Source organism: Tachysurus fulvidraco, chromosome 4 (genome assembly GCF_022655615.1).
Source record: "Tachysurus fulvidraco isolate hzauxx_2018 chromosome 4, HZAU_PFXX_2.0, whole genome shotgun sequence".
NCBI classification, from domain to species: Eukaryota; Metazoa; Chordata; class Actinopteri; order Siluriformes; family Bagridae; genus Tachysurus; species Tachysurus fulvidraco.
In genome coordinates, this window is record NC_062521.1 from 9,511,759 (window position 1) to 9,538,077 (window position 26,319).

At 37.9% G+C, this 26,319-nt stretch overlaps 3 protein-coding genes across 9 annotated transcripts; 2 read left to right on the top strand and 1 right to left on the bottom strand.

Annotated features, from left to right (window-relative positions):
* Nucleotides 1-1,371: 1,371 nt before the first annotated feature.
* Nucleotides 1,372-11,010, bottom strand: timm23b (translocase of inner mitochondrial membrane 23 homolog b (yeast)). Of its 2 annotated transcripts, none has more exons than XM_027150188.2 (8): nucleotides 10,854-11,010; nucleotides 10,517-10,653; nucleotides 9,135-9,193; nucleotides 8,927-9,020; nucleotides 8,369-8,453; nucleotides 6,444-6,502; nucleotides 5,242-5,352; nucleotides 1,372-1,806 (listed from the first exon to the last, which is right to left on the bottom strand). In XM_027150188.2, the coding sequence occupies exons 2-8, from the start codon at nucleotides 10,632-10,634 to the stop codon at nucleotides 1,694-1,696; spliced, it is 639 nt and encodes a 212-aa protein (XP_027005989.1). In that variant the 5' UTR covers nucleotides 10,635-10,653; nucleotides 10,854-11,010; the 3' UTR covers nucleotides 1,372-1,693. The 2 variants fall into 2 exon arrangements, with proteins under 2 accessions (XP_027005989.1, XP_027005988.1); XM_027150187.2 differs by having other exon boundaries at nucleotides 10,759-10,915.
* A 152-nt stretch (nucleotides 11,011-11,162) lies between these two features.
* LOC113644970 (zinc finger protein 345) lies at nucleotides 11,163-16,983 on the top strand. 3 transcript variants are annotated; one of them, XM_027150186.2, is made up of 2 exons: nucleotides 11,163-11,323; nucleotides 13,217-16,983. In XM_027150186.2, the coding sequence occupies exon 2, from the start codon at nucleotides 13,310-13,312 to the stop codon at nucleotides 14,726-14,728; it is 1,419 nt and encodes a 472-aa protein (XP_027005987.1). In that variant the 5' UTR covers nucleotides 11,163-11,323; nucleotides 13,217-13,309; the 3' UTR covers nucleotides 14,729-16,983. The 3 variants fall into 3 exon arrangements, with proteins under 3 accessions (XP_027005987.1, XP_027005985.1, XP_047668810.1); XM_027150184.2 differs by lacking the exon at nucleotides 11,163-11,323 and adding an exon at nucleotides 12,537-12,691; XM_047812854.1 differs by lacking the exon at nucleotides 11,163-11,323 and adding an exon at nucleotides 12,788-12,943.
* A 6,583-nt stretch (nucleotides 16,984-23,566) lies between these two features.
* Nucleotides 23,567-26,116, top strand: LOC113645043 (heat shock factor protein 5-like). 4 transcript variants are annotated; one of them, XM_047812744.1, is made up of 5 exons: nucleotides 23,571-24,355; nucleotides 24,729-25,172; nucleotides 25,505-25,596; nucleotides 25,744-25,899; nucleotides 26,010-26,116. In XM_047812744.1, the coding sequence occupies exons 1-5, from the start codon at nucleotides 24,313-24,315 to the stop codon at nucleotides 26,040-26,042; spliced, it is 768 nt and encodes a 255-aa protein (XP_047668700.1). In that variant the 5' UTR covers nucleotides 23,571-24,312; the 3' UTR covers nucleotides 26,043-26,116. The 4 variants fall into 4 exon arrangements, with proteins under 4 accessions (XP_047668702.1, XP_047668700.1, XP_047668701.1 ...); XM_047812743.1 differs by having other exon boundaries at nucleotides 23,576-24,355; nucleotides 25,478-25,596; XM_047812746.1 differs by lacking the exon at nucleotides 26,010-26,116 and having other exon boundaries at nucleotides 23,567-24,355; nucleotides 25,727-26,002.
* The last annotated feature ends 203 nt before the right edge of the window (nucleotides 26,117-26,319 follow it).

A 26,319-nucleotide genomic window follows, 5' to 3' on the forward strand; every position in this document is an offset into this window, starting at 1 on the left:
AGCCAGATAAGCTTGATTCGTAACTCCAGAGAACACGTCTCCTCTGCTCTAGAGTCCAGTGGCAGCGTGCTTTACACCACTGCATCCAACACTTTGCATTGCACTTGGTGATGTAAGGCTTGGATGCAGCTGCTTGGCCATGAAAACCCATTCCATGGAGCTCCCTACACACTGTTCCTGAGCTAATCTGAAGGTCACACAAAGTTTGGAGTTCTGTAGCTATTGACTCTGCAGAAAGTTGGTGACTTCAGAGCACTGTGTGCCTCAGCATGTGCTGACCCTGCTATGTGATTTTACATGGCCTACCACTTTGTGGCTGAGTTGCTGTTGTTCCTAATTGCTTCCACTTTGTTTTATACCAGTAACTGTTAACTGTGGAATATTTAGTAGTGGTATTATTATACGAATGCACTTATTGCACAGATGGCAACCTATTACGGTACTGTGCTTGAATACATGGAGCTCTTTCACAAATGTTTATAGAGGCTTTTGGCAATATAGTCCATATCAGGTAATCTGTATAGAAATTCTTTAAGTGCCCATTCAAGCAGGTTGCTGTATGTTGTCCCCATATCCATGTGGGACTTCTTTCATACACACCCAGTATTACAGAGACAGCGATTTACAGTGATTCACCAGGATAGAGAAGTTTCCCAAACTCTCAGTTCAACTGTCCTTTTCAGAAAATTAGCGATATGGTCCTTGCTATAAAACACAGTTCAATGGTTATTTCATACTCTCTTCCCCTGTTACCCATCTGTTCTGACATTCTCTGTGATTAAGTCATGAATTATCCACAGGCTTCAAGTTTTTCGCTCCAGTGTGCTTTGGTTCTTAACGATGTACCAAAATAGTCAGTTCTGACCTATCTGATGATTTTGACAGATCTGATTCCTTTTAAAACTTGGGCTGGTTTTGAGAAATGAAAATTTGTACCCACAATGAAAGACCATAGCATTATGCTTCAGGCACAAATGTAACATTTACCGTTTTTGTGTATGAACTATTTATTTAATGACACAGTAGAAAATAGTTTTCAGGAGATATAATTTTATGCTTACAATGCATTGTGCTTCGTTTATAGCAGGGCAATTTCCTCCTTATTACTTGTTTTGCTGATAAAGAAAGTCTTTACAAGGTTGAAATCACGGCAGAAGCTAAAGTCATGTCTTCAGAGCAAGTGAATGACTGTCAAAGCCAATTAACAGTGTTACCATTCTCCTTGATTTATTTCATGAGCCCATATTTTTAATAAGGAAATTTTGCCAAAAAGATCATCAATTTATTATTTTTTGTTGAAAAAAAAAACACAACAACAACCACCTGGGCTTTTATATGTAGAATAATTCTTACAGATATTTGAGTTAATAGTTCACATTAAAATAAATTCACATTTATTAGCATATACAAACAAGGCCTAATAACAGTGCAACAATTCAGGAGCCAAAATTGTGAACACAACACAACATCTGAAATCATTTAGATTTTGGGATTCTGGTTCAAAAATAAAAAAAAAATGTACAGTACCAAGTTTCAGTTTATAAACCACACAATACTTATTCATATCTTCAACTTGAAACCTTTTAATCTTGTTAAAACCTCAGAGGCATTAATTCATAGTTGAAACGGTGGTTTTGTAGGACTGACCCATATACCAGGCTTTGACATCTCACGGAATGTTTGCTCTTGGCCCTCAGTAGCGAGTGGTGGAGCTGCCTTTCAAATGGTTCCAGTTGTTATACAAGGCGTACAATCCTGATAATGCAAAGCCAGCCACACCACCTCGAACTGCTCCACGCAGACCTCCTGTAAACACACAAATACCCCACTGGATCTGAAAAATCACCTCAAGATGTTTTAACAGATGATTATTTCTAAAAAGGAGAACTTAATACTGACAGCATTGACGGAGATGAATTCACTCCCAAAAATAATTTATATCCTTCAAATACCCTTAATAATATACTTCAAACCGGAATGAAAGCTATTAAATAGATATTACTGACATTTGATCTTGCTGTGATCTTGACCTTGTTTGGATCGATTCCAAAATCTAACATTCAACTACTTGTTTTTAAGATATCATGCTAACTAGCATTTTGGATGATTACCAAACTGTAGTAAAGGCATAAAAATATAATTAGGCTCTGAAACACAAAGAAGTGCATACTAAACAGTGTCAGTGGTTTAAAACAATTAACCTTAGATTTGACCTAATGCTAAAAAGTTCATTAAGGTTTAGTTTTAGAATCATTTTCTAGGCCATTCGGCGTTCAGCGATTTTCATTCAGTGCCTGAAAATGTCAAATACCAGCGTTGGAGTAGCAGGATGAAGTTTCAACTTAAGGGTTTTTATCCTGCTTAAGTGCAGATAAAGTCTGATACAGTTCTCAAGTAGTGCTTCATGTGCTCCACACCCAGCACTGGTCGAGTCTTGATAACTGCAGGATGACTCAACTCTACCTTCACTAAGCAGCAACTTAGTGTCCCTAACACTGTGCACTAATTAGTGCTGGATTGAGAGTGCACACGATCATCTCGACTAATAACAAAGCCAATCTAACACAGAATGACCAAAAATGGAATATATTCAATTCAGTTTAATTTATTTGTATAGCGCCTTAACCATTTCACATTGTCTCGAAGCAGCTTTACAAAAGTACAGAAAAAAGAACAAAAATGTAAAAGTTTAAAATGAAGTTACTATATATATCAGATGATATGAGGTAGAAACCTTGAGAGGAACCTCATCCTTATTTGGGTGGTATACATATTCTCAACTCTATACATTTCTTCTTTTGCTATCCAATTTATTTCGATGCAAAACTCTTACCATTTGGCAGCAAATCAGTGACCCAGGTCTACACGAGTCTATAATAAAGGGATCTCTACAATAAAGATGATAAACTCCCTATATTTCTTCACTAACCCTTAACATTAACGTGTGTTCTAAATAAAATAAAATAAAAGTAAAAATAATAAATTAGCAGTACTACATAATCAATAGTTGACTGCCTCTCCATGGCCCTGTATCTCAGTTGCATGTCTGTTTACTCAGCTGCCAGCTGATGTCAAAAACATCGTTCCAAGAATACATCATCCACACAAAGACTTTGACCTTGATGTTACTTATATAAAACTTTGAGAAGCTTGTAAAAAGGGCTTAGCAGTTAACTACTGTACTTTCTACAAGTTTCTTCCCTTTATATTAAGACAAACAAAACAATTCACTGTTTTGGATGACATGGAAGAGGGAAAAAATAAAAATAAAACTGAACCGGTCAGTGAACGTGCAATAAAGCACAGACTGCCTGTAGCAGGCGCGGAGGTCAAAGAGCAATCCGGATTCTCCTTTCAGCTGACTGGCAAAAATGAGCTGGTCTTTTCCCCCTGTGCATAACAGCATAATTGCTTTCTAGTAACTTTTCCCTGAATTGAGCATAGACTTCACTAACTACAATAAAACCTGAATGATTAAAAACTCTATCATTGATCAACTCCAAACTTCAGTGTTAAAATGGCATCAAATTAAATGAAACTCAGAAACCTCCTCTATCCATTGTTGGGCATAAAGAAGAGAAGTCACGGCTTTCATTTATGTTGAAATAAATGTGCATGATTATTTATTGTTTATTTGTTATTTGATTTGCCTTGCATTTTGCCTTACACTTATATATATGACAAGTCAAAACTTCAGGAGGTATGAGAGGCATTTAGTAATTTTTGTTGCAGAAACCATTTTATTTATAAAACAACTTAACTATATTTTATGTTGAAACTAAAATAACTAATATTTATCAGATTCGGGTTAAAGGCAGGGTCTCCGATTTTTGAAAGCCAATGTTGACATATAAACTCACCAAAACAAACATGCCCCTAACCTAAATGGGTCCCACCCCTGTATTGATAGCTCCGCCCACACATACATACACAACCCAGACAACTAATGGAAAGAAATGTGTCCATCATAGCTGAAGGGAAGAACAATACGATTGCAGATACACACTAACTTTTTACATTTAAGACACTTGCGGTAGTAGTTCAGATTGTTTTTATTTTTAAAATACGTTTTCGAAATAAAGGCTGTCACAGACTTTTTCATATGCAAACCACATAAAAATGTCTGCTCTTCTCCAATGGCTTCCTGTTTACTACATAATCAGATCAGCCATGACATTAAATCGATCTGCCTAACATTGTGTAGGTCCCCCTTGTGCCCCCAAAACAGCTCTGACCCTCTGAAGGTATGCTGTAATATTTGGCACCAACACGTTAGCAGCAGATCCTCTAAGTCCTGCAAGTGAGCTTCATGGATCAGACTTGTTTATCTATTGTTATCTTGGATTGAGAGTTCCTCAAACCATTCCTGTGTGGACAGCTGGATGTGACTTCATTGCCTTGCAAAAGAAGAGATGGCACCAGGATGCACTATGGGAAGGAAATAAGCTGGCAGAGCCTGTGTGATTCTCTACACAATGTTCTGCTGGGAAAACTTGGGTCCCACCTTCTTAAACATTTCTGCAGACCAAGAACTCCCTTCATTGTAACAGTATTCTCAAATGTAAAAAATGTTCGGAACGGTTTGAGGAAAACGACAGCTCTGATCTGATCTGTGGTTTGTGCTGGACAAACAAGTCTGATTAATGGGGGCCTTACTTCCCAGCTTAAAGTATCTGCTACTTGTTTAGGTTCCAGATACCACAGAAATCCACTGAGCACTTGTGACCTCTATGTGCTTCCCCTTTAAAAAAAAAAAAAAACTAAAAAATACCAGCTGCTACTGTTCTGCACTACATTTCCTCAGATAAACTTCCTCAAATATGTAGCTGGGAAGTTTTCACTGTTTCAATGAAGCAATGAAATATTTATGTGATCTCAAAAAACTCCCAAGCATTTCTCGAACTCATGCACCAACATGAATGTACATCAACTTCCTAGAAAAAAATGATTGTGCAAAAAACTATTCAAAAACATAAGTAATCTCTGAGTGCATGACATAAACACTAATCTTCATTACAGCATCTTCAGATCTACACCTGTTCTTGTTTATCCATGAAGTGAATCACCAAAAATATCACAGGTTTAGGGGGCAGTTTTCTCAAGGGGTGTGAAACACTCTTGTTTTTTTCTCCCAAAAAAGATTTTTTAAGATAAATGCTTACCAATTACTCATACACAACTACACAGCACCTCTCCTGGTAGAAATAGATTTCTGTTATAAATGCCCCTTTGTTTTTTTACCTGGGGATTTGTAGAGGATGCCAGTCATCGTGCCCGCAGCCAGGGTGTTGAGATCATCCTCCGCCCCTCTGGTTTTTTCGACGATCACACCAAATACACTGTATAATAGAGCTGTACATGTACACACACACACACACACACACACACACACACACACACACACACACACACACACACACACACACACACACACACATTATGTTAAAAACATTGGCATTTGGCAGAGGCCCTTATCCAGAGCGACTTACAGCTGAGGATTTACCCAGCAATGCCATATTTGTGGTCCAGTGAAACAAACTCACAACAATCTTATTAGTAGCCTAATACCTTAACCAGTGAGCTAACATGTCCTTTAATTATTAATTTATTTACTATTCTGAATATTTCATGTTGTTTGCTTTGGTTCAAGACAACATTACACAGTACAATTCAGGTCTATGATATCATCTGGTCAGTCTGTTCTGTTGCTTTTTTCAATGTACATATGTTTTTAATGTAAACTGTTTAACACCACTTGTTTTGTTTTTACAGATTTAATTTTTTTTCTGATGCAATAAACAAAGTGGGGAAATGTTAAGAGGCAAAGTGAAAGAGACGGTCATTAGTTAGGCGAATCATGAATCATGAGATAAACCATATGGACAGAAAAAAGGAAGGGCAATAAATAAACAGCTACATTAACATGGGGAGGGAGAATACAGTTATCTAGTCTGCATGTCTATAAAACAGGCTTTACAGACCTCACCTAATTAACACAGTTACCATTTATACCATTTAGCTTTAAGTAAAATGAAAACGGAGGTTTAGACATAAATGCCTACATATTTAACATTAAAAAAAAAACTACACATTTAACCAAAGTTAAAATGACGCCAATTTTATTTAAAAAAAAAAATGAAAACAATATAAACCACCAGATCATTTTCCAGTTCGATTCAATTTTATATGTATAGTGCTTCTGATAATTTACAATGTCTACAAATAGCTTTGCAGCAGAGTAAAAATCCAGAATTTTGCCAGATGCTCTTATCCAGAGCGACTTACAGAAGTGCTGTAGAAGTCTAAATCAATGAATACATCAATACTGGTTCACTCGTTTAGTAAAAGAATACAGTCAGTCTAAAACTCTTAAAGCTAAAATATCTGAAAACACGTGTGGTCAAAAGGACTTCTGATGTAAACAGTGTAACTGAAACACTCACCCAATGAGCCCAGATTGTTGGCCCATGTAGCTCCCTGACGAGTCACCAGGTTTATTATTCTGCAGGAGAAAGAAAATGACTTGATTGTGTGAATGTAGGGATATATTTAGGTTTTTTTTTGTTTTACACACTACCATATCACACAACTGACAAGACTATTTTCTCTAATAAACTAGACTAATTTAGTTGTAAACATGAAGGAACATTACAACATTATTTGCAGTAGCTGCTCTGACTTTTACATTTTAATTCCAATGTCTCTTCCATCCCAATATGTTCTTTGATTAGATTGTGCGTGTGAGGAAACACAGTCAGACTTTGGCCCACCTAATCAGATTTCACTTCTACTAGATTGCTTTTCTCTGTGAGAGGATAAACGCTCTCTGCACACACAGCTGCAATCGAGGTCCTGTTCAAACAGATGTTCGAATCCCAGACATGCTCTGTTGTACCTCATTGCATCACTGTAGTACACATGGTCAATAAACTTTATCTGATGTAGACATTTCTCACAGGCTATACTGGAAAATACTTACACTAGAGATGGAAAAAATCTACAAAGCCTAAAATATATTGAATTAGACCTTTATATAAAAAATACACTGAATACAAGTCATGCTCATGAAGGATAAAATAAGTAAAAAAGGAAAAGGTAAAAGTATCAATCAAGAAATAAATTGAAACAGATGATTCGCTGTGGCGACACTGAACGGGAAAAGCCAAAAGTAATGTTTTGAATGACACTTCCACTACCAATATTATACCAAGATAAGTTAAAGAGGAACTGGTGTTAACAAAGCCCGAGAGCCCTGTGTGGTCTTGACAGTGAGTGTGTGAACAATGGTGCTCGTGTTACCGCTGTATTAAACAGACACCTGCTTCTTGTTGGGTTGCATTACACCACCAGTGTGGATTATTGCCCTATATACAATACAGTTAAATTAGTGCAAGAATTATGTCTTTAGTTATTAGTCATTTGCTCTATACAAACATATGTTACTCGCAGAATTAAATGTTTATTTATTACAGTAGTCCTATATTATAAATCTAAAACTAACAAAATCTGTATAAATTCTGTAAGTGTGTGTTGCCCCAATATTACACAAACACACACACAGGCAAACAGACAGACAAAAGACAGGCAAACACCACACAAAGACACAGAGACATGCACAGAGAGATGCACAGAGAGACGCAAAGAAAGACACACAGAGACGGACACACAGACACACAGGGACGCACACAGGGACACACACAGGGACACACACACAGGGACACACACACAGGGACACACACACAGGGACACACGCAGAGACTTCCAGGTCATTTGTTAACCTGTTAAGCTGCCAATTTAAACCAGATACTGATTTGCTAGATAAAGCTCAGAAGGAAGCTGCATATAATGTGCTTATGAAAATATAGTGACTTCAGATAGAGAAAACATTAAAAATGATAAGCCATGAGTCATTACAAAGGAGAAATGACTATACATTTCTTAAAAGTAGGGTGTGGTATTCTCAGGTCTGTTGGCCAAAATATTAAACTCACGGTAAATACTGACCTCTAGTGGCTGGAAAAATAAAGACAGTAAATAACGGAATTTTATATGCAAAAAGTCCAGAGAGTAACTGTAGTACATTTTTGCAGATGAACAATGAAATACTGATGCGATGGACTTTTGTCTGAAGTCATAGAAATCTGAGACTAATGCTTAGTCGTTTTTGTAAATCGCTTTGGTTGTTGCATCTGTTAGGTCAGTTAGGTCAGGTAAGAGTCATGTCCAGTATATTGTAAAGATTAATGAGCAAATTTACATTCAAGAGAAAGCCTGAGAAGCTGAAAGCTAAATACATGTTCATTAAAATGTAAATGACTTAAATCAATTTGTTTTTACAGAAATGAAAGTATAATGAAATGGTACTCACTGTACATTACGGGGTTTAGACCAGGCCATGTTTCTAGTTTCAGACAATCCCATTCGTAATCCATTGATGGAGCCAAAGAGTGCACCTGAGTGTCAAACAGCCAAAATCTCATCACAAGTTTCAGCAGCAGTAAATAAGCAAAGGCAGGAGGCTGAATTAGCTAATGGATGAGTGGAAAGATGCCAAAAATTGAGTCATTCACATAAGCTGGTCATTTGTTTCTAATATGTGTGTGATGTGGATTTTTCAAAACTGTGGATAATCTCATTTTGCTTAAAACATTTTTATTGCATTGAGTCTATAAATCTCTTTAGTGCTATTGCCCCTCAGTAGAAACTGAGACATTTTAAATAACACAGTAGAACTACTGAAATATTACTTTCATACCACTATCGACTATCAAAGTATTTTTTATTCTCTATTTCTACTTATTATGTATTCGTTTTAATAATAAAATTTCCCTTATGACAGATAAAAGTATGTATTTATCTGTTTAATAGATCATCGCACAGGATTCTGAAAAATAAATGAAAAATAAAAATACGAAAGAACACCTGCCTGTTAAACAGCATGAGCCAATGGTGAAGAAAGCCAGCTCAAAGCGTCCTCTTGTCTTGTTGGCACCAGTGGGCAAAATGAACTCATCTGCATCCTAGAGAGCAATTAATTCAGTAATAACATGAGTAACCATATCCAGCTCCTCAGAAGGCATAATGAATGTTGTAGTCTATAGGCCCCTAGAAACACAGGGGTCTTAATATCTCACCTGAATAAGATATTTGGGGTCAACATTAAGATAAGGTGAAAGAGGGCTCATACCAGACACTGTAAATAGAACCACATGGTTTTTATTACTAAATGCACCTTTCATCCATTCATCAATGCAAAAAACTTCATCAGTACATCTTCAGTAAGTGACCAGAGTCACGGTGGATTTGGAGCCAATTGAAGGAACACTTGGCATAAGGTTGAATAGAACCTGGATGGAATGCTAGTCCATCACAGAAAGCACAATGCCTCGGTGCAATATTTGATAGAGGTTTTGTGCATGTTTCAATGCACCAGTGTTATAGACTTTATAGGATACTTAGCACGAATTTCTAAATGCTGAGATATTGTCGATTTCGTTCTTGTAGAATTGCAGTATGTTTTCTGTTTGTTTGTTCTGTTTGTAACAACCATTGCCTGTAACTTCCACTTTGTAGCTAAACATAAATTGAACTGTGGGCCAGGTGTAATAACAGTGAGCAAGGAATTATGTAAAACTCACACCAGCCATATGCCAATGCCAATACACTAGAAAACATACAAATGAAGGATTTGTTTCTGCAGATCTGATGCACACAAAACACATATCATGCAAATTTATACAATTGCAAGAGTTTTTTTCCTATGTTATTCATTTTGATAGACCAACTCAAGTAAATATAATCCATTATTTAAAAAATAAGCATATATAAAGCCAAGTAAAGGTAGTACAGTGGTCAGCGCTGTTTTTTGTTAATTGTCTTTTGTGTGATGTCTTCTATTTTTTTGTTTGCACTGTCTTTTGCCTTTGCCTTTCTGCACAGATGCACTTTATGTATCTAGGACTGACTTACTTGTCTTTGTCTTTGTTTTATGTAGCACCACAGTCCTGGAGAAACGTTGTCTCATTTCACTGTGTACTGCAACAGCTATATATGATTGAAATGACAGTAAAAGCTTCTTGTCTTGACTACAGTGGTATAGCAGAGGGCCACCTCGCAGTTTAGCTTTAGTTACTATATATATGTGTGTGTGTCCTTTGATGACTGATGGCTCTAATATGCTCTTAGGTATGAATACACGTGTGTTTAGTGCTTCTAATCAAGGGTGTATCATCATCCTGCCTCATGCCAAGTGTTCATTTACATTTCTGGCATTTATAGCAGACACTCCTTATCCAGAGTGACTTACTTTTTTTCTTTCAGTTTATACAATTGAGCCTTGCTCAGGGACCCGGCAGTGGCAACTTGGTGGACCTGGGATTCGAACTCATGACCTTCTAGTCAGTACCCTGAATGTTGTTGAGATGCTCTGGACTCAACACCACCCCGAACAAGAATAAACATAGCCTGAAAATGAGCAGTGTTAAATGTGTGATTGTGTCAGACTTGATTTACTTACAAGACACACCGGCTAGGTCTGGATTTGAATAACCTGGACCTGTAGGTCTGAATAAGCTGCCAAAGCCTCCTCCTCCTCCTGAGCTCGGGTTAGACGACCCTTCAGGTTCTTTATCCATCTTCCTTGTTATTGCTCACCTGCACTCAGACCAGGCAAAACAAACGACGTAACAAGTGATTTTAGCGTAAACATGCCACACAAACCAGCACTACTTCCTTACTTGTACACAATCTAGTTCTTACCGAAATATTAGACGAATTTTGTAACGTTATAAATACGAACAGTAAGAAAAAAAAGCGCTGTTACGTTCACGGCCAGTTTCATATTACCAACTTACACAATAACCGTCGCAGCCGCCAATCCCCTCGTTTGCCGTAAAGCAGGCTATCGTCCCAGAATAAAAATAAAAATACAAAATCAAAAATAATATTGCTTGCAATACAAGCAGGCGAATTACATTATTGATGCATATTAATTAAAAAGCAGAATAACAGGAATGTATCAACCCGTGCATTATAAATGTTTTCAGAGGTGTTTCACGCAACGTTCACGACAGTCTTTACAACAGCTAGTCTATTTTCTGGCCAGATTCCTATACAAGCCGCAGACGGATTTACGTAAACACAGCAGGCAACTCCATGCGCCGTGGTCGATGCCCATTTTACTAAGATCAACGATATAATGTAAAAAACGTCTAAATTGACAGTCATGACGACATCGTTTATGATCTGGCCGAGAGGTGCGGCAGAAGCGAACAGTCAGATTACTGCGAGGACCAAAAACGGCTATTTTGATTGCAGATGCTCGGTAATGAATTTCTATTCTAGTGACTACATTATCTTCCTAGGATTGTGAAAAACCCCTGACAGTCATATTGCAGGCAAACAGTCTAATCGGCGGTGTACAATGACGGGAGAAACATGATGTTCTGGCCGCGTTTACGTGTAACACGGCCGCCTGCTCCAGGTTCTGTTGTCAATTTTCATCTGCATTTACTGTGTGGATCCTAAAGCAGACGGAGACTCAGAGCACAGCCAGATAGCAGCAGCATTGTGAAATTCGTCCTCATTTACAGCGGCTCTGTCTCTGGTTCTGGTTCTGTTTCTCTCTGTGCCTGTCTCTGGTTCTGTCTCTGTTTCTCTCTGTCTCTTCTGTGTCTGTCTCTGTTTCTCTCTGTGTCTCTGTCTCTTCTGTGTCTGTCTCTGTGTCTCTGTCTCTTCTGTATCTGTCTCTGTTTCTCTCTGTGTCTCTTCTGTGCCTGTCTCTGTCTCTTCTGTGTCTGCCTCTAGTTCTGTCTCTGTTTCTAAGTCTCTTCTGTCTCTGTCTCTTCTGTGTCTGCCTCTAGTTCTGTCTCTGTGTCTTCAGTCTCTGACTCACTGTTTCTGTCTGTCTCTGCCTCTCTCTGTCTCTTCTGTTTCTGAATCTGTCTGACTCTGTTTCAGTCTCTGTCTCTTAGGTCTTTGCCTCTGGTTCTGTGTCTGCCTCTGTTTCTGTCTCTTCAGTCTCTGCCTCTGGTTCTATCTCTTCTCTCACTGTTTCTGCCTCTGTCTCTCTCTGTCTCATGGTCTTGTAATAAATAAAAACGTGGCTAAACTCGTTTGTTACTTCTCTAAGATAGAGGATGGATTAAGGCTGTAAACACGCCGTGTAGTGTTGAATCTGTGGACTGATCAGTAGGTACATTAGAGATGAACATGACCAGACATCCAAAGCCCTATAATGCGCTTAATACTACAGATAAGCAGCACCTCCGTGCCTATAGAGTGTAATGGAGGTTTGGGGTGCGAATGTAAACACACTTTGGGTTTACTGTCAGTTTATGTGGCCGATTGTATCCAGGCCGGTAAGATGTTCTGGTGAGAGGATTGTCTCTTCTCACAAGGTCAGATCATGTTTAAGGACGATTATCATTACGTCCGCTTGTTGTTTTATCCCTAAACGTGTTGTCAGTGTGCACCATGTCCGATAAAACGATATTATTCCGCTCACTTTCGCTGCGTTTCGGAGTGTCGCCGAACAGCCCTTTTAATCCATGCTACCCATGATGCACTGCGCGCCGTGTCTTCCCTCTGTTGTATTTCCTGTATGCTGCTCTGCAATGCTTTGTTTGCTTATTCGCTTTCACAAACGCGGGCTTTTGACAACTCTCTTTACAGTCGCGACTGCAAAACGATGGTGGGTACAATAAAACGCGTCTCCTGCGTGTTTGTTGACGTTTGTTTATCTGTATGTGACGCTACAGAGGGGATAAATAGCGGCGCTGAGGCCCCGCGCTAACGAGGAAATAACCTCCTGCTTTAGGTCGCTTTCGGTTTACACTTTAGTTCGGTGTGACTTTTGTACTCCGTCCTCGGGTTGAACGTCTTCTTTGTGCTTTATATTTAAACGTTAAAGCTTAATGAAACCCTCAGCATGTTGCTCAGACGTGTAAGTGTAGTCACAGTGACCTTTCTCAACACGGCTGTACAGCACAAGGCGTTCAAATCGTCACTAATGTTTATTTTTATTCACTGCACGTTAAACATTGTGTTTGTCTACATGCTGTGTTTTTTCCTCTATTTTTCTTATTGCAATATATGTCTGTGGGTATAACTATTAAACCCACCAGGGCCATTTTATGTACTACAGTTAATGTGCTGCTTATTAGATCCCTGCTACGATTAATATAAGTATTTTTGTGTTTGTTTTTCCCCTTGCTAGGAAACACAGAGGTTTAAATTGAGGTCGTGATATCCATAGAAGCAAATTGCTCAAGATTTTAACAAGACTGGTGTGCTAAAAAGAACAGGCCTGATGGAGGATACAGGAACTGAGTTAACTTCATCTGAACCCGATGCTCTCGGTGCAGACTTTATCACAGTCGAACTCGATACCCAGCCCATTGAGTATGTGGTCAAGTGGGCTGAGGTGGGATCTAAATTCACTCTTTCCTGCGTGAAAAGGGAATCAGATGAGAGCTTCCCGTCTGACCAGCTGGTTAAAACGGAATCTGATGAGAGGTTCTTTGTCCCATATGAGGCTGTGTATGCGGAGTGTGAGGACACAGAAACTGGCCTGATCGCCTCGCAGGAGGAGGAGGTAAGGAGTGTCTCGGATGTAGATGAGCACACGGTGCTCGTGAGCTCCCAGCTTGGGGAGGAGGAGGAGGAGGAGGAGGAGGACGATGATGGCTCAGACAGTGATTGGGATAAAGGTGGTTCCCATTCGAGAAGTAGGCTGTACAACTGCCACATCTGTGGGAAGAGCTACAGCCACTCGTCTAGTCTGGCACGCCACCTACACCTGCATTCTACAGGTGACCATTTGACCAATTCCACTTCACCGCTTTCTAAAGTGAGTGGCAAATCAGAGGATGGGAAAAAGCTTTTGCAGTGCAACTTGTGTGGCGTGCGATGCAATGGCAAGCGGCTCCTGGCAATCCATAAGAAGTGCCACAAAATCAAGAGACTGCACACATGCAATGCATGCGGCAAGTCATTTAACCACAGCTCGAGCCTTTCGCGCCACAGGCTGATCCATAAAAAAGGCCTGGACAAAAACCTAAAGCCACTATACACGACACCCCCATCGATGCCCCCCGTAACCCATCAGAGCCGTTCGTCTGGTCGTGGATCAAAGAAGAAGAAGTCACAGCAAGCAGAAAGCAAATTTGCTGTTGGTGAGAAGCAGTACCAGTGCACACAATGCGACATGGTGTTCAGCACATCCACCAATCTGTCAAAGCACCAAGTGTCTCACGTGCGGCAGTTGCTCAACTCCTATGCGCAGGGCAGAGACACACTGGACAAGTCCTCAGACCTGAAGATCCGTCTAAAGCTCTGCTCACGTGACAAACCCAATTACTATACTCTGTGTAAGAAGAACAAGCGCCGCAAAGGTGGCAAGAAAAGGCTGCCATTGGTCGATGATGATCAGCCATATTCAGGCTGCGGCGTCGCCCTAGCCAAGTTCGAGCAACCGCATACTGGTGACCGGCGCTACACCTGCAATGTGTGCAAGAAGACCTTTGTGCGCTTGTCCAACCTGAAGCAGCACCAGCAGACGCATGCCTCTGGCAAGCTCTATGAGTGCCAGCACTGTGGGAAGACCTTCGTTCACTCATCTAGCTTCTCGCGCCACAAGAAGGTTCACTCTGGGTTAAAGCAGGTGCCTAAACAATGTAAACGTGAGCTAATCGACGAGAGCGCACCTCTGGAATCTGAGTCTGAGTGAGAGACCCTCACGTTCCAGGACTGTCCAAGCACAGCTTATGGAAAAGTCCTTATTTTTGTGTGTCCCCCCTTTCCTTTTCCTTTATTTTTTCCCAGTCTTTTCTTATTTTGTTAAAGGACAGATAAATTGGCATTGCTCTCATTGTGAAGTGGGTGTGGTGATGTGTGAAGCGAGGCTGTGTGTTATCAGCAATAGGCGTCAACATGATGATGTTTTGATTTTTTTCATTTGATTTTTATTATTTTTTTGGGGTAGTGTTAGAGGATGCTCAGGCCATTTTTGGCAGTGTAAAGTATAAAAGACTTGTACATTTTTGTTGACATTCCCTTTTTGGTCATGGTTAGGGACAGTTAATTTAATGGCAGGGTAATTGTTTTGCCAGGTCTATAGTGTTATTTATGTCTACCTTTTTATTTGTAGTCATTCATAACAAAACGATTGACATTAGCATTGCAGATGTTAAATATTTTGGATGCTTGCACTAAACACACCTGAAAACAAGATGAAGTACTTAAGAGAAAAGATAGCAGGGTTTAAATGAGTAAATAATATTTGGAACCCAAACCTGCTCTTAATGGGCCTATAGTAGTTTCTGTGGTTAACAGCACCCCAAAAGACACAGAAATTGTTAAAGGATGGGTTTGATATCAAGACAAAATTCAACATTTGGACCTTTGTTTGGCCAGAAATCTTGTATTCTCTCTTCCCTTTACCTTAGACCAACAAATATAACCACCTAATCTCCTCATATTTTCACTTTTCTTTTGGCAACTGGTTTTTATGATCATTAAACACATACATACACTCAGTGACTTGTATACATTGGTTCAGATTTAAATGTTGACTTAAATATTTGAAGAATTGGATGTGTGTTCTGACCTGCCAAGTAGACAAGCCTTCTTGAAAGAATTTTTCTTTTTCATGTTTGATTCATCAGATCTGGAGTCAAAGTTTTGTTCTGCACAGTGCTCGGTTCTCTAGTACTGTTCTTCCTTCGTCTGATTGATTAAAGCGCGGAACTTCTGAAAGGTTGCTTGTCCATTTTTCAACCTGTGAAGTCCACATGGGTTACGCAGAACTGCAAATTGTGGTGCAGCCGTCAAGGGCAATGTATTCACAAACGGTGACTTCACATAAATTAGTGTGTGTGTGCATGTTGAATATATTGAGAGAATATACTCACCAAAATATATATACATTTTAAATATGTGCATATGTGTAAAAATGAGAAATGCCATGAAGAAAAAGTTATAATGTGTGAATGATTTGTGAATAATAACTTTGAATAACTAATGAAATAACCAGGGGATTTCATATTTCACCAGGCATTGCACTATCGATTAAACAAAAACAAACCAAGCACTACATACCTGCAAATCCGGAAATAAAAATGTTAGTGTTCAAAAAAAAAAAAAAGGTAGGCCATGCTAGATTAAAAGTTTAGAATACTAATGCTTTTTTTGTTGTTTTTTGTTTTAAACCCACTCAGTACTCTTCACACCTGTTTCAAATGTTTGCTTTATAAGACAGAAGTATAGATTGCATAGTATAGTTTACAACAGATCTTCAGACTTCTCTGATGCTGTCATTGACTGAGCACCACCAAAGCATTTAGGAAGCAACTGTCCACATGCACTCGATTGGTTCCCTGTCAGTCGTGCGCCTCAGCAGCGTGTTCTCCGTACACTTCAACGTTAAAATCGACGTGATGATCTACTTAATCTTCTCTTGTTCAAACGTAGGTTAAATAGCAATGACTAACCTGTGACGTTGCTTGTTTGAATCATGAATCATTGCGGATGTCTCGAGACGAACAAATCAAGCACAGCTCTGATCTCGGACTCGGATCGATGTTTGTTATGGGGGGAAAAAACAAAGGAAAAACATAAATATGCTTGGTACTCGATTTTTCTTTGTTTGTTTTGAAATAGTTCCTCTGTTCACCTTGAAGCTGAGGGTCAAATTACCTCAGTAAAAACATTCATTTAATCTTATTAGTCTCTTCTTGCCTCCAACTTTCTTCTGCAGTAAACAGGTTCTTTCTTGTTTTCTGCACTTCTCTCTCTCTCTCTCTCTCTCTTATGGGTCATGTCCATATCATTACCTTCTGTTTTTAACCGCTGTCGTTGTCTCATTTTTTTGATGCAGCGGACCTACATCTAATATGAGGTGTATGTTTTTGTGTTGTGTTTGCCATTAGAAGACGGTTTATGAATTTTCTGTCTTGCAGTTTTGTAATAAACCATTGGATCAAACCGTGTGGTTTCGTAGGTGTGTGCTGCTGAAACAGCTGCTCCAATCACTGACTATCAGGTACTCGTAGGAAAAAGGGCTGTGTGATGTTTAACTCTTCATTTGTTCGTTCATCAATTCTTTCATCTATCAGTTTATTCATTTGTATACAGAAAAGCAGACCCAATGACAGGAATTAATTTCTGCAATACATTTAATCAAAATCAAATTTTTCAGTACTTTGCTGTTTTCTCATTGTTATTAATTACAAGATGGTTCTTTACAGGGTGTATAGTCTGGGATTATATTCACACATGTAAATTTGACATCCCTTTCTTTCATTAACTTGAAGTATCAGGCGTTGTTTGTTAAAGTGGAAGTGTGTACAGTTTTATTTGGGACTGGTAAAAGAAATGTGAACTATAAGCAATTGGTTTGACATTCTTCACGTATTGCTGGAATTTAAGTGACTTAGTTCAGTGTTCTACCACCAGGTGGCGACAAAACCATTTATGAGCGATCTCTCACTTTCTCTCTTCTCTCTCTGTCTCTCACTCTAACACTTTCTCTCACTCACTTTGTCTTCCTCTCTCTCTCTTTTCCTCCCCCTCTCTCCCCCTCTCTCTGTTTGTCTTGTCTGTCTTCCTCCCCTCTCTCTGTCTCCCCTCTCTCTCTGCCCCCCCCCCTCTCTGTCTCTGTCTGCCTCCCCCATGCCCCCCAACACATGAGTGATATTTAAGGTGGTACAAATGTGAAAATAAAGTATGTTATACCCTGCACTTATGCATTAGGACTTTTAATGCATTAAGATATTGACCAATAATTTACCAATTTTAATACTTAGTTGCAAATCCTGTGAAGTCCATGAAAACCTAAAGCCTGAAAACCATAAAGATCACCAGATGCTTGATGTCTTTCCTGCTGATGTTCTTCCATTCTTCTGCTTTTGTCAGTAACATCATAAAATGTATTTAAAATGTCAGAAGCTTCTTTTGAGTGATTGACAATAATAAACTCACAATACATAAATAAAACGTGACAGATATGACTACGTTCCATTTATTTGCTCGCCTTAAGTGCCCAAGCTGCAGGCGGCGAGATTCTTAGAGAAATTCTGACATCTAGTGGTCGGAAATGGAAACTGCATCAACTGCATAAATGGTTCATTGCGAAAGAAATCCCAAGGCTCCATTCTCAGTTTTCAGTGCTGGATGAGAGGCACAAGTTAATGCTTGACAATTAATCACATAGCTGTTAAATTAGGCTAATGTTAACATGTACAATCAAGTGAGAGTTGCAAACCAGGACGTGTTGGAAGAAGTGCTGACAAATATGGTTTTGGTATTAAAATAATAAAAAACCTCAGGATGTATAATCAACTATATCACATCTCTCCACTGTTAATTATTCTTAACAACATGTAAATGCTTTGGCAATACATGTATTGCAGGTGTACTTCTAATTTGCTGTTAGCTTTCTTGACTGAAATAGCATTCTACCTTACATACCTCTACTAGTACAAATTCAATCTTTGCGCATTCTACTCACTAAGCTGGACAGATGAAAGCATCCATAACTCTGTAATGCATCATTTATTATTCACAGTGACATTAGATCCAATGTGATCTGTACCTTTTAACCATATTTACAGCAAGGCCTTTGGTCTGTTACACCTTGCATGTCCTACAGTATATTAAATTATGTCCGTTCAGAGCCAAACCTCTATGGCACTGTGTTTCATACATGTTCTACACCACCATCAGCCTATAAATAATTCTTAGGCAAAACTGAAAATTTTCAATATTCTACTGCATTTATTGTCATTTCAGATTTTTTGTTTATATTTCTTTTATATTTAAATCTAAAAAGAATTATCAATACATGCAATGTTTTTCTTAAATAGTTATCCTTAAATATCAATTGATCAATTGTTATGATTAGACTGATTTTTAATGAAATTAAATTTTTAATTTCATACAAATATGACATTGCATATAAAAAAAATAAATGCCTCTGCAAGAGATATTGGTATAATCATGTTTTATATCTTTTTTATTAAATAAAAATCATTAAGAAAAATACAAGAGATGGCTTATTGATAATTAATGATAATTAACTGTCTTCACAATAAGTTATTGGTGGGCAGAATGAAGAAAGCTGCAGCCTAAATAAGAAGAAAACACACACACACACACACACACACACACACACACACACACACACACACACACACACACTATTAGCACAGGGTTTGTTAATGATGGAGGGTCAATAAGTGGTAAAATTCTGTGTTATAACACATGTTAAGGTTTACATTCCTATCAAACCTTATTGTAGCTACACAGCTTTCTCAACTCTCACAGGATAATAGCCACAATGAGTGGAGGAGGCACTTCTGGAGCAGGACTTCTTGTTGGGAGCAGGTCATGTTGGAATCCAAAGAGCCTGGGATACAGCAATGGTTCTCTGCAACAAAACGAACACAAAACAAATGGCTCAGTGTTGAGTAACATGTTAACCAGATGTCACTAATACATTATTCTGAAACAATATTACAATACAATACAGCTCCTAGTGTCCATCTTCTGGACATCTGTCAAGGTGAAATATCAGGTATTAAAATAACTGTGTTACCCAATTTCCCCCTGGGGTTAGTAAGGTATTCTGATTCTGATTATTAACACTCAATGGACACTGAATTAAGGGTCCATTAAATCAACAGAAATCATGTCAAATCAATATTCTATATAAAAGAAATTTATTCTAATTCCTAGAAATCCATATTTGGTAAAAAAAAAAAAATATTTGATGGCTAAAGTGATACTCATGGAGTTTGGACAAATACCTGTTACCTATTATCTGTCAACACTTTTATTGTGAATCAATGGACTTAACTACATCCCAAATTGCATGCAAGCATACATCATACTAATGGCCAAAACTATTGTATTTCCTACGCAGCATGCAACCGGGCTGTATAGTAGGCTTAGAGTAATTAAACTATTATACTTTAACTTTTCAACTATTCTACTATGGATGGATGTACAGGCAGAAATCTATGGCCAAATTGGCAACATTTAAATTCAACACTCAAAAGTGTTAAAACACATTCCAAGAACAAGACTATATATATATATATATATATATATACGATGGAATCACGATAGCAAACGAACTATATTACGAACACGTTTTGCAACAATGAAAACAAAACAATGCAGTGCAATTATGAAGTAAAATGTAATGAACAACTTAACTTTCTTTTTTAACTTTTAATTTTTTTATGATCAGTGTTTTTTTTTTTGTATTTCCACAACAGGTGTGTGTGAGAGAGAGAGTGTGTGTGAGTGTGTGTAGCTTAATAATTTATTTGTAAGTGTGTTTGGTTACTGGTTAGAGACAGCTGAAGGTTTAAAAAAGAAAAAAAATCTCCGACAGGCGAGTCGCATTCTACCAAGCAAGCACCACGTCTGAACGAACCCACGTTTACCAGAACTCTACTGGTTAGTAAGTACGTATTATTAACGTTACAAACCGAAGTAAAAAGCTGAAGAAACCCTAAACGTTAACGGAAAAGACCCGCGAACCCGAGTGACTGAGGGAGAGACAGAGAGCTGTTCTGTGTGTGACTGTGAGTGAGCAGAGCGAGACACAGCAACACAATACATCTGTATGTGTGTAGGGGAGGGGCGCTGGGACTAGCCTATCACAGAACGCTGACGCAATCAGCTACCCAATGATGATTTTCATTCAATCCGAGCACAGATATTGACTCGTATTACTCGTATAATACTCGTACTAGGCAGAAGTGCTCAGCCGAGTATCCGGCTCATCTCTAATATATATATATATATTGTAAATTGTTACCTGTAAGCGTTTTTCACGTAGTCCAAAATGCTGCACAGCTTGTTTACTTTTGCTGCTGCACTGAAAGATGGCCATTTATAAACATATAGCATAACATGTTACCTTTACATATTGTGTTTTATTATTTTCAGAGTTCAACTACGTCCTCCCCATACAATTTCAATGCAGAACGTTCTGATTGAGTCACAAGAAAATGTAACACAAAACACTAATAACATAAACATAACAAAAAATCAGTTATATGTGTCCTACAATGCAGTGAACCTTCCCCTTTACTTGAATCTCAACTAAAAATTAATTTAAAAAAAAAGTTTATATTTGAGCTGTCAGTCATGATTTTACAGCTACAAAGCTACAATTTTGGTGACAGAGGAAAAAGTGATAGACAGCAGCTTCAAATGAGCTCAGAAAAAAGTTGTTCACAGAGAGATGATGGTTTCTAACGGCAAACTTGATGCAAGTAGCCTATATTTAAATATTTGTGCTTAAGTGTAAACACGAACTTTACACAATCCACAATGCATATTTGATTCGAGCAACACAGCAACGTAGCGGGCTAAATCTGGCACAAGCGGCCTGGATCTTGCTCGGATCTGGACCAAAGCTAAGCTGTTGGGGAAGCACACACTTGTATGAATAACCACAATGTACATTACTAAAGGAACAGATACAATTTATTTAGACACTAAAGTAAAACTTATATTTTACATTTTAATACTTACATTTTTATACTACATTTCCCTACTTTTAAGAGATTTTTGTCCACACACACATTTGCACAAGTGTTTGTGAAGAAAAGCCAAAGAATAATTAAATATGCAATGTTTTAAGTAATAGTAACTCATCATATCACTTTATATTTGTTGAGAGAACAAATGACTTTTTACAGTGTAGAGCAGCAGAGGACGGAAGAACTGCTATGTGTGGAGCTCAACTACTACAGTACAAGATTCACTACTGTCTCTCTTTTACTGCTCTGTGTGCAGGAAAATAAATTCAATATCATCCAAATAATGTCCCCTCAAAGCACTTTGCAATGACTGACCAGTCTCTGTAAGTTAAACCTCTGGCGCACTGTTTAAAGCTTCATGCATGTTCCACACCACCATCAGCCTATATATAGTTCTTAGGCAAAACTGTGCATATTCAATATTCTACTGCATTGATTCTTGTTTCACATCTTTTGTTAAATACTAGAACGTTGTTCATAACTTATTTCCAAAACTTTACCAAATAAGTGTATAGAAGCTACAAAAAATAAATTACTTTGTTGAATAAATCTTTTAGTACATTTCATGCATCAGGCCCCACTTTTCTGTGCATTGTTTTATACATTCATCTTTAAGATATGGTTAAAATTTATTGCTAAGTCAAATTTGCATTAAAATAATACTTGTCAAAGTAGCACTAAATTTATATTTAAATCTAAAAAGAATTAGCAATACATGCAATTTCTTTAAAATAGTTACTCTTAAATAACAATAGCTTTGATTAGACTCATGTACAAATTTTAAATTCATACAAATATCACATTGCATTTGATATAGTAAATGCCTCTGCAAGAGCTATTGGTATATTCATGTTTTATGTTTTCTTATTAAAGAAATGAATAATAATACAAAATATGGCTTAATGATAATACTTATTTAATAAATATAAATGAATATAATATAAATAATTACTGATATTTAACTGTCTTCACAAGTCAAGCAGAGTGAAGAAATCAGCAGCCTGATCATCTAATCTGAAATAACTGTATTATAATGCTTTCTGTATAACCTGACCTGCATTTCATCTTCTGCATCGAATACAGTGTCCAGGTTCATGTGATTCTTTCTGGGATCTGGATCCTGGCCAGTGTACAGAAGGTGGCTCAATAAGTCTTCCTGGACATCAGTTGATTCCCAGTTTGGATCCTGGCCAGTGTACTGGAGGTGGTTAAATAAGTCGTCCTGGACATCAGCTGATTCCTAGTTTGGATTCTGGCCAGTATCCTGGAGGTGGTTAAATAAGTCGTCCTGGACATCAGCTGATTCCCAGTTTGGATCCTGGCCAGTGTACTGGAGGTGGCTAAATAAGTCATCCTGGACATCAGCTGATTCCCAGTTTGAATCTTGGCCAGTGTACTGGAGGTGGCTATATGAGTCCTGGACAATAAGTGGTTCTGTGTCAGAGCACACATTAAGGTTTAAAGTTTACATTCCTACCAAACCTTATTGAGCCTGGGATACAGCAATGGTTCTCTGCAACAAAACGAACACAAAACAATGAAGGCTGACAAATGGCTCAGTGTTGAGTAACATGTTAGCCAGATGTCACTAATACATTATTCTGAAACAATATTACAATACAATGCAGCTCCTAGTGTCCATCTTCTGGACTTCTGTCAAGGTGAAATATCAGGTTTTTTAAAATAAATTTGATACCCAATTTCCTTCCTCAAATGTACTTAGATTTCATACCTCCTACATCCTTCCCCTAACATGCCAGGAAATGAATTGGTTATGCTAATGAATAGCATATTGGTGTGTATGTGTGTGATGGGCTGGCATCCCAATCAGAGCACCCAGTTTTATTTTGATAGGCTCTGGAGCCACTTTGAAACTGACCAGTTTAGAAACAGAATATTTTCTCCAGGTAAATTATACAGATTTTTTTTTAAACAATTAAGAATAGAATAAACAAAACAAGTATAATATACTAAAAAAAGTTTTCTGTCCAAAATAATCTATGTTTTTGCACAATTGTCTGTATGGTGTATATTGATTTGGTAGAATGTTAACTGTGCAGGAGCAATTTAGGTAATTTCTTTCAATAATTACACATTAATATTATATATTATGTTAGTTCAACTTGATTAAATAGACTTTTTTTTATGTAACTGTGTCTAACATTCGCCATGAGATGAATTTTTGAACGTTTATTCTTACAACATATGCGTTTCACCCACAGCACTTCTTCCTTGTTCTACTGCACATCATTCAATCAGCTCGTAGTAGCGCCACCGGCGCAGCCAATAGGAAGCGCGCTCACATTAAGGCAGGATTTAACTTAAACAACCCTCGAACTTTAATACTTATCACCTTGTATATATATACTGCTGAAAAAACGCAGGGCACACTTCTATTACACACTGGATCACGATAAACCAAATATACAAGTAAAAACTAAATACTTCACTAATCACAAAATCATCTGTCTGAAATGTCAAAACTAAATATTCTCAAAAACAAATTCTTCTTCACTATGTTGACCTACAATTTACTACACAGCCTGAAATCACTTTATGATTGTCGCAGTCTCTTGTTTCACTCTGATTGGACAGATCCAAGCGCGCACTTATTCAATATTTCTGAATGACGTCAGAAATTCTGCGCGTCCACTGGTTTATATTTAAATTTAAACTCCAGAGGTCCGCGAGTGCTTAAGAGTTTCTGTATAAACGCTTTACACTGATCTTTCACTGACTTTAAAAGCTTCTGAAAATGAGTGGAAACGTCGATTCAACAGAAGGAGTCGAGATATCAGGTATTTGTATATGATATAGTCAGATATCAGAAATAATCCGATCGTTTTTCATTTGTTTTTTAATTTATTTTCCACTCAGCAGCCGAGAAAACTCAGGAGAGCTGCTGCTAGCTTGTTGATGACAATTTTTGAGTACTTAATATTTCTTTCTTTCTTTCTTTCTTTCTTTCTTTCTTTCTTTCTTTCTTTCTTTCTTTCTTTCTTTCTTTTAGAAATCATTTGTTAATGAAGATGGATGAATGTGTTAGATAGCCGCCCTGCTAACTAGTTAGCGCTAGAGATCAACTGTCACAATCTAGTTAGCAATCGTCTAGCTGTATAAACATCTATAGTTCAATAACACTGAGCTCCTATCTGTTTACAAATCATTTAGCTGGGATGGAAGTCCGGATCAACCGAAGAAACTTTCCCATCAACTTGTGGAATTTGGTGAATGATCCTCAGATTTGTTCAATCTGCTGGGATGACAGTGGGGAAGGAATTCTAATCTGTCCAGAGGCCTTCAAAGCTGAAGTGCTGTCTAAAGCCAACAAGGAGAAGATCTTCAGAACTACGAATTTCATCAATTTTGTTCGTCAGCTAAACCTGTATGGCTTCAGGAAAGTTTGCCCAGACTATAAGATCTCATTGACAGAAGTGAGCTTCATACAGCACTATTTTAACCCTGACTTCAAACGGGCCAACCCGGAGCTTCTGGTGAATCTAAAGAGACTCACACCTTCCAACAGGGCCAAGCTTGCCACTGGGCAAGATGTCTCCAACCACACAAGTACTTTTCATCCAGTGCTGAATTCACCTGACATCTCTGCTGTGGTCGGTCAGTAGATATTCAGAACAAGCTATAATTTATTCTTTCATTTATATATTCATTGATCTTTAGTAACTACTTTACTCTGGTCAGTTTGAAAGTGGCTCCAGAGCCTATCAAAATAAAACTGGGTGCTCTGATTGGGATGCCAGCCCATCACACACATACACACCAATATGCTATTCATTAGCATAACCAATTCATTTCCTGGCATGTTAGGGGAAGGATGTAGGAAGTATGAAATCTAAGTACATTAGAGGGAAGGAAATTGGGTATCAAATTTATTTTAAAAACCTGATATTTCACCTTGACAGAAGTCCAGAAGATGGGTTTTGTTGCAGAGAACCATTGCTGTATCCCAGGCTCTTTGGATTCCAACATGACCTGCTCCCAACAAGAAGTTGCCTCCTCCACTCATTGTGGCTATTATCCTGTGAGAGCTTAGAAACTTTTTTAGTTTACATACTGATCAAAAGGAATTGACAGTGCAATTATTTTAGCCTGTGTAGCTACAATAAGGTTTGGTATGTAGACTTTAAACCTTAATGTGTGCTCTAACACAGAACCACTTATTGCCCAGGACTCATATAACCACCTCCAGTACACTGGCCAGGATCCAAACTGGGAATCAACTGATGTCCAGTGCGACTTATTGAGCCACCTTCTGCACACTGGCCAGGGTCCAGATCCCAGGAAGAATCACATGAACCTGGACACTGTATTCGATGCAGATCAGGTTATACAGAAAGTATTAAAATACAGTTAATTCAGATTAGATGATCCTCCCTCATTAACACCCCTTGTGCTAATAGTCTGTGTTTGTTTGTGTGTTTTGTCTCTATTCAGGCTGCTGTTTTCTTTACTCTGCTTGACTTGTGAAGACAGTTAAATATAATTAATTATTCATATTATATTCATTTATATTTATTAAATAATTATTATCTTTAAGCCATATTTTGTATTATTATTCATTTCTTTAATAAAAAAAAACATAAAACATGAATATACCAATAGCTCTTGCAGAGGCATTTACTATATCAAATGCAATGTGATATTTGTATGAATTTAAAATTTGTACATCAGTCTAATCATAACTATTGTTATTTAACAATACCTATTTTAAAAAAATGCATGTATTGATAATTCTTTTTAGATT

Coding starts and splice junctions, on each gene's coding strand:
- timm23b (XM_027150188.2), bottom strand. CDS start 10,634: ATGGATAAAGAACCTGAAGGGTCGTCTAACCCGAGCTCAGGAGGAGGA. Junction 9,194..10,516: donor AGACCTAGCCGGTGTGTCTT/GTAAGTAAATCA, acceptor TTCTATTTACAG/TGTCTGGTATGAGCCCTCTT. Junction 6,503..8,368: donor TCTAAACCCCGTAATGTACA/GTGAGTACCATT, acceptor TTTCTCCTGCAG/AATAATAAACCTGGTGACTC.
- LOC113644970 (XM_027150186.2), top strand. CDS start 13,310: ATGGAGGATACAGGAACTGAGTTAACTTCATCTGAACCCGATGCTCTC.
- LOC113645043 (XM_047812743.1), top strand. CDS start 24,313: ATGAGTGGAAACGTCGATTCAACAGAAGGAGTCGAGATATCAG. Junction 25,597..25,743: donor CTCATTGTGGCTATTATCCT/GTGAGAGCTTAG, acceptor CTTATTGCCCAG/GACTCATATAACCACCTCCA. Junction 25,900..26,009: donor CTGTATTCGATGCAGATCAG/GTTATACAGAAA, acceptor GTCTCTATTCAG/GCTGCTGTTTTCTTTACTCT.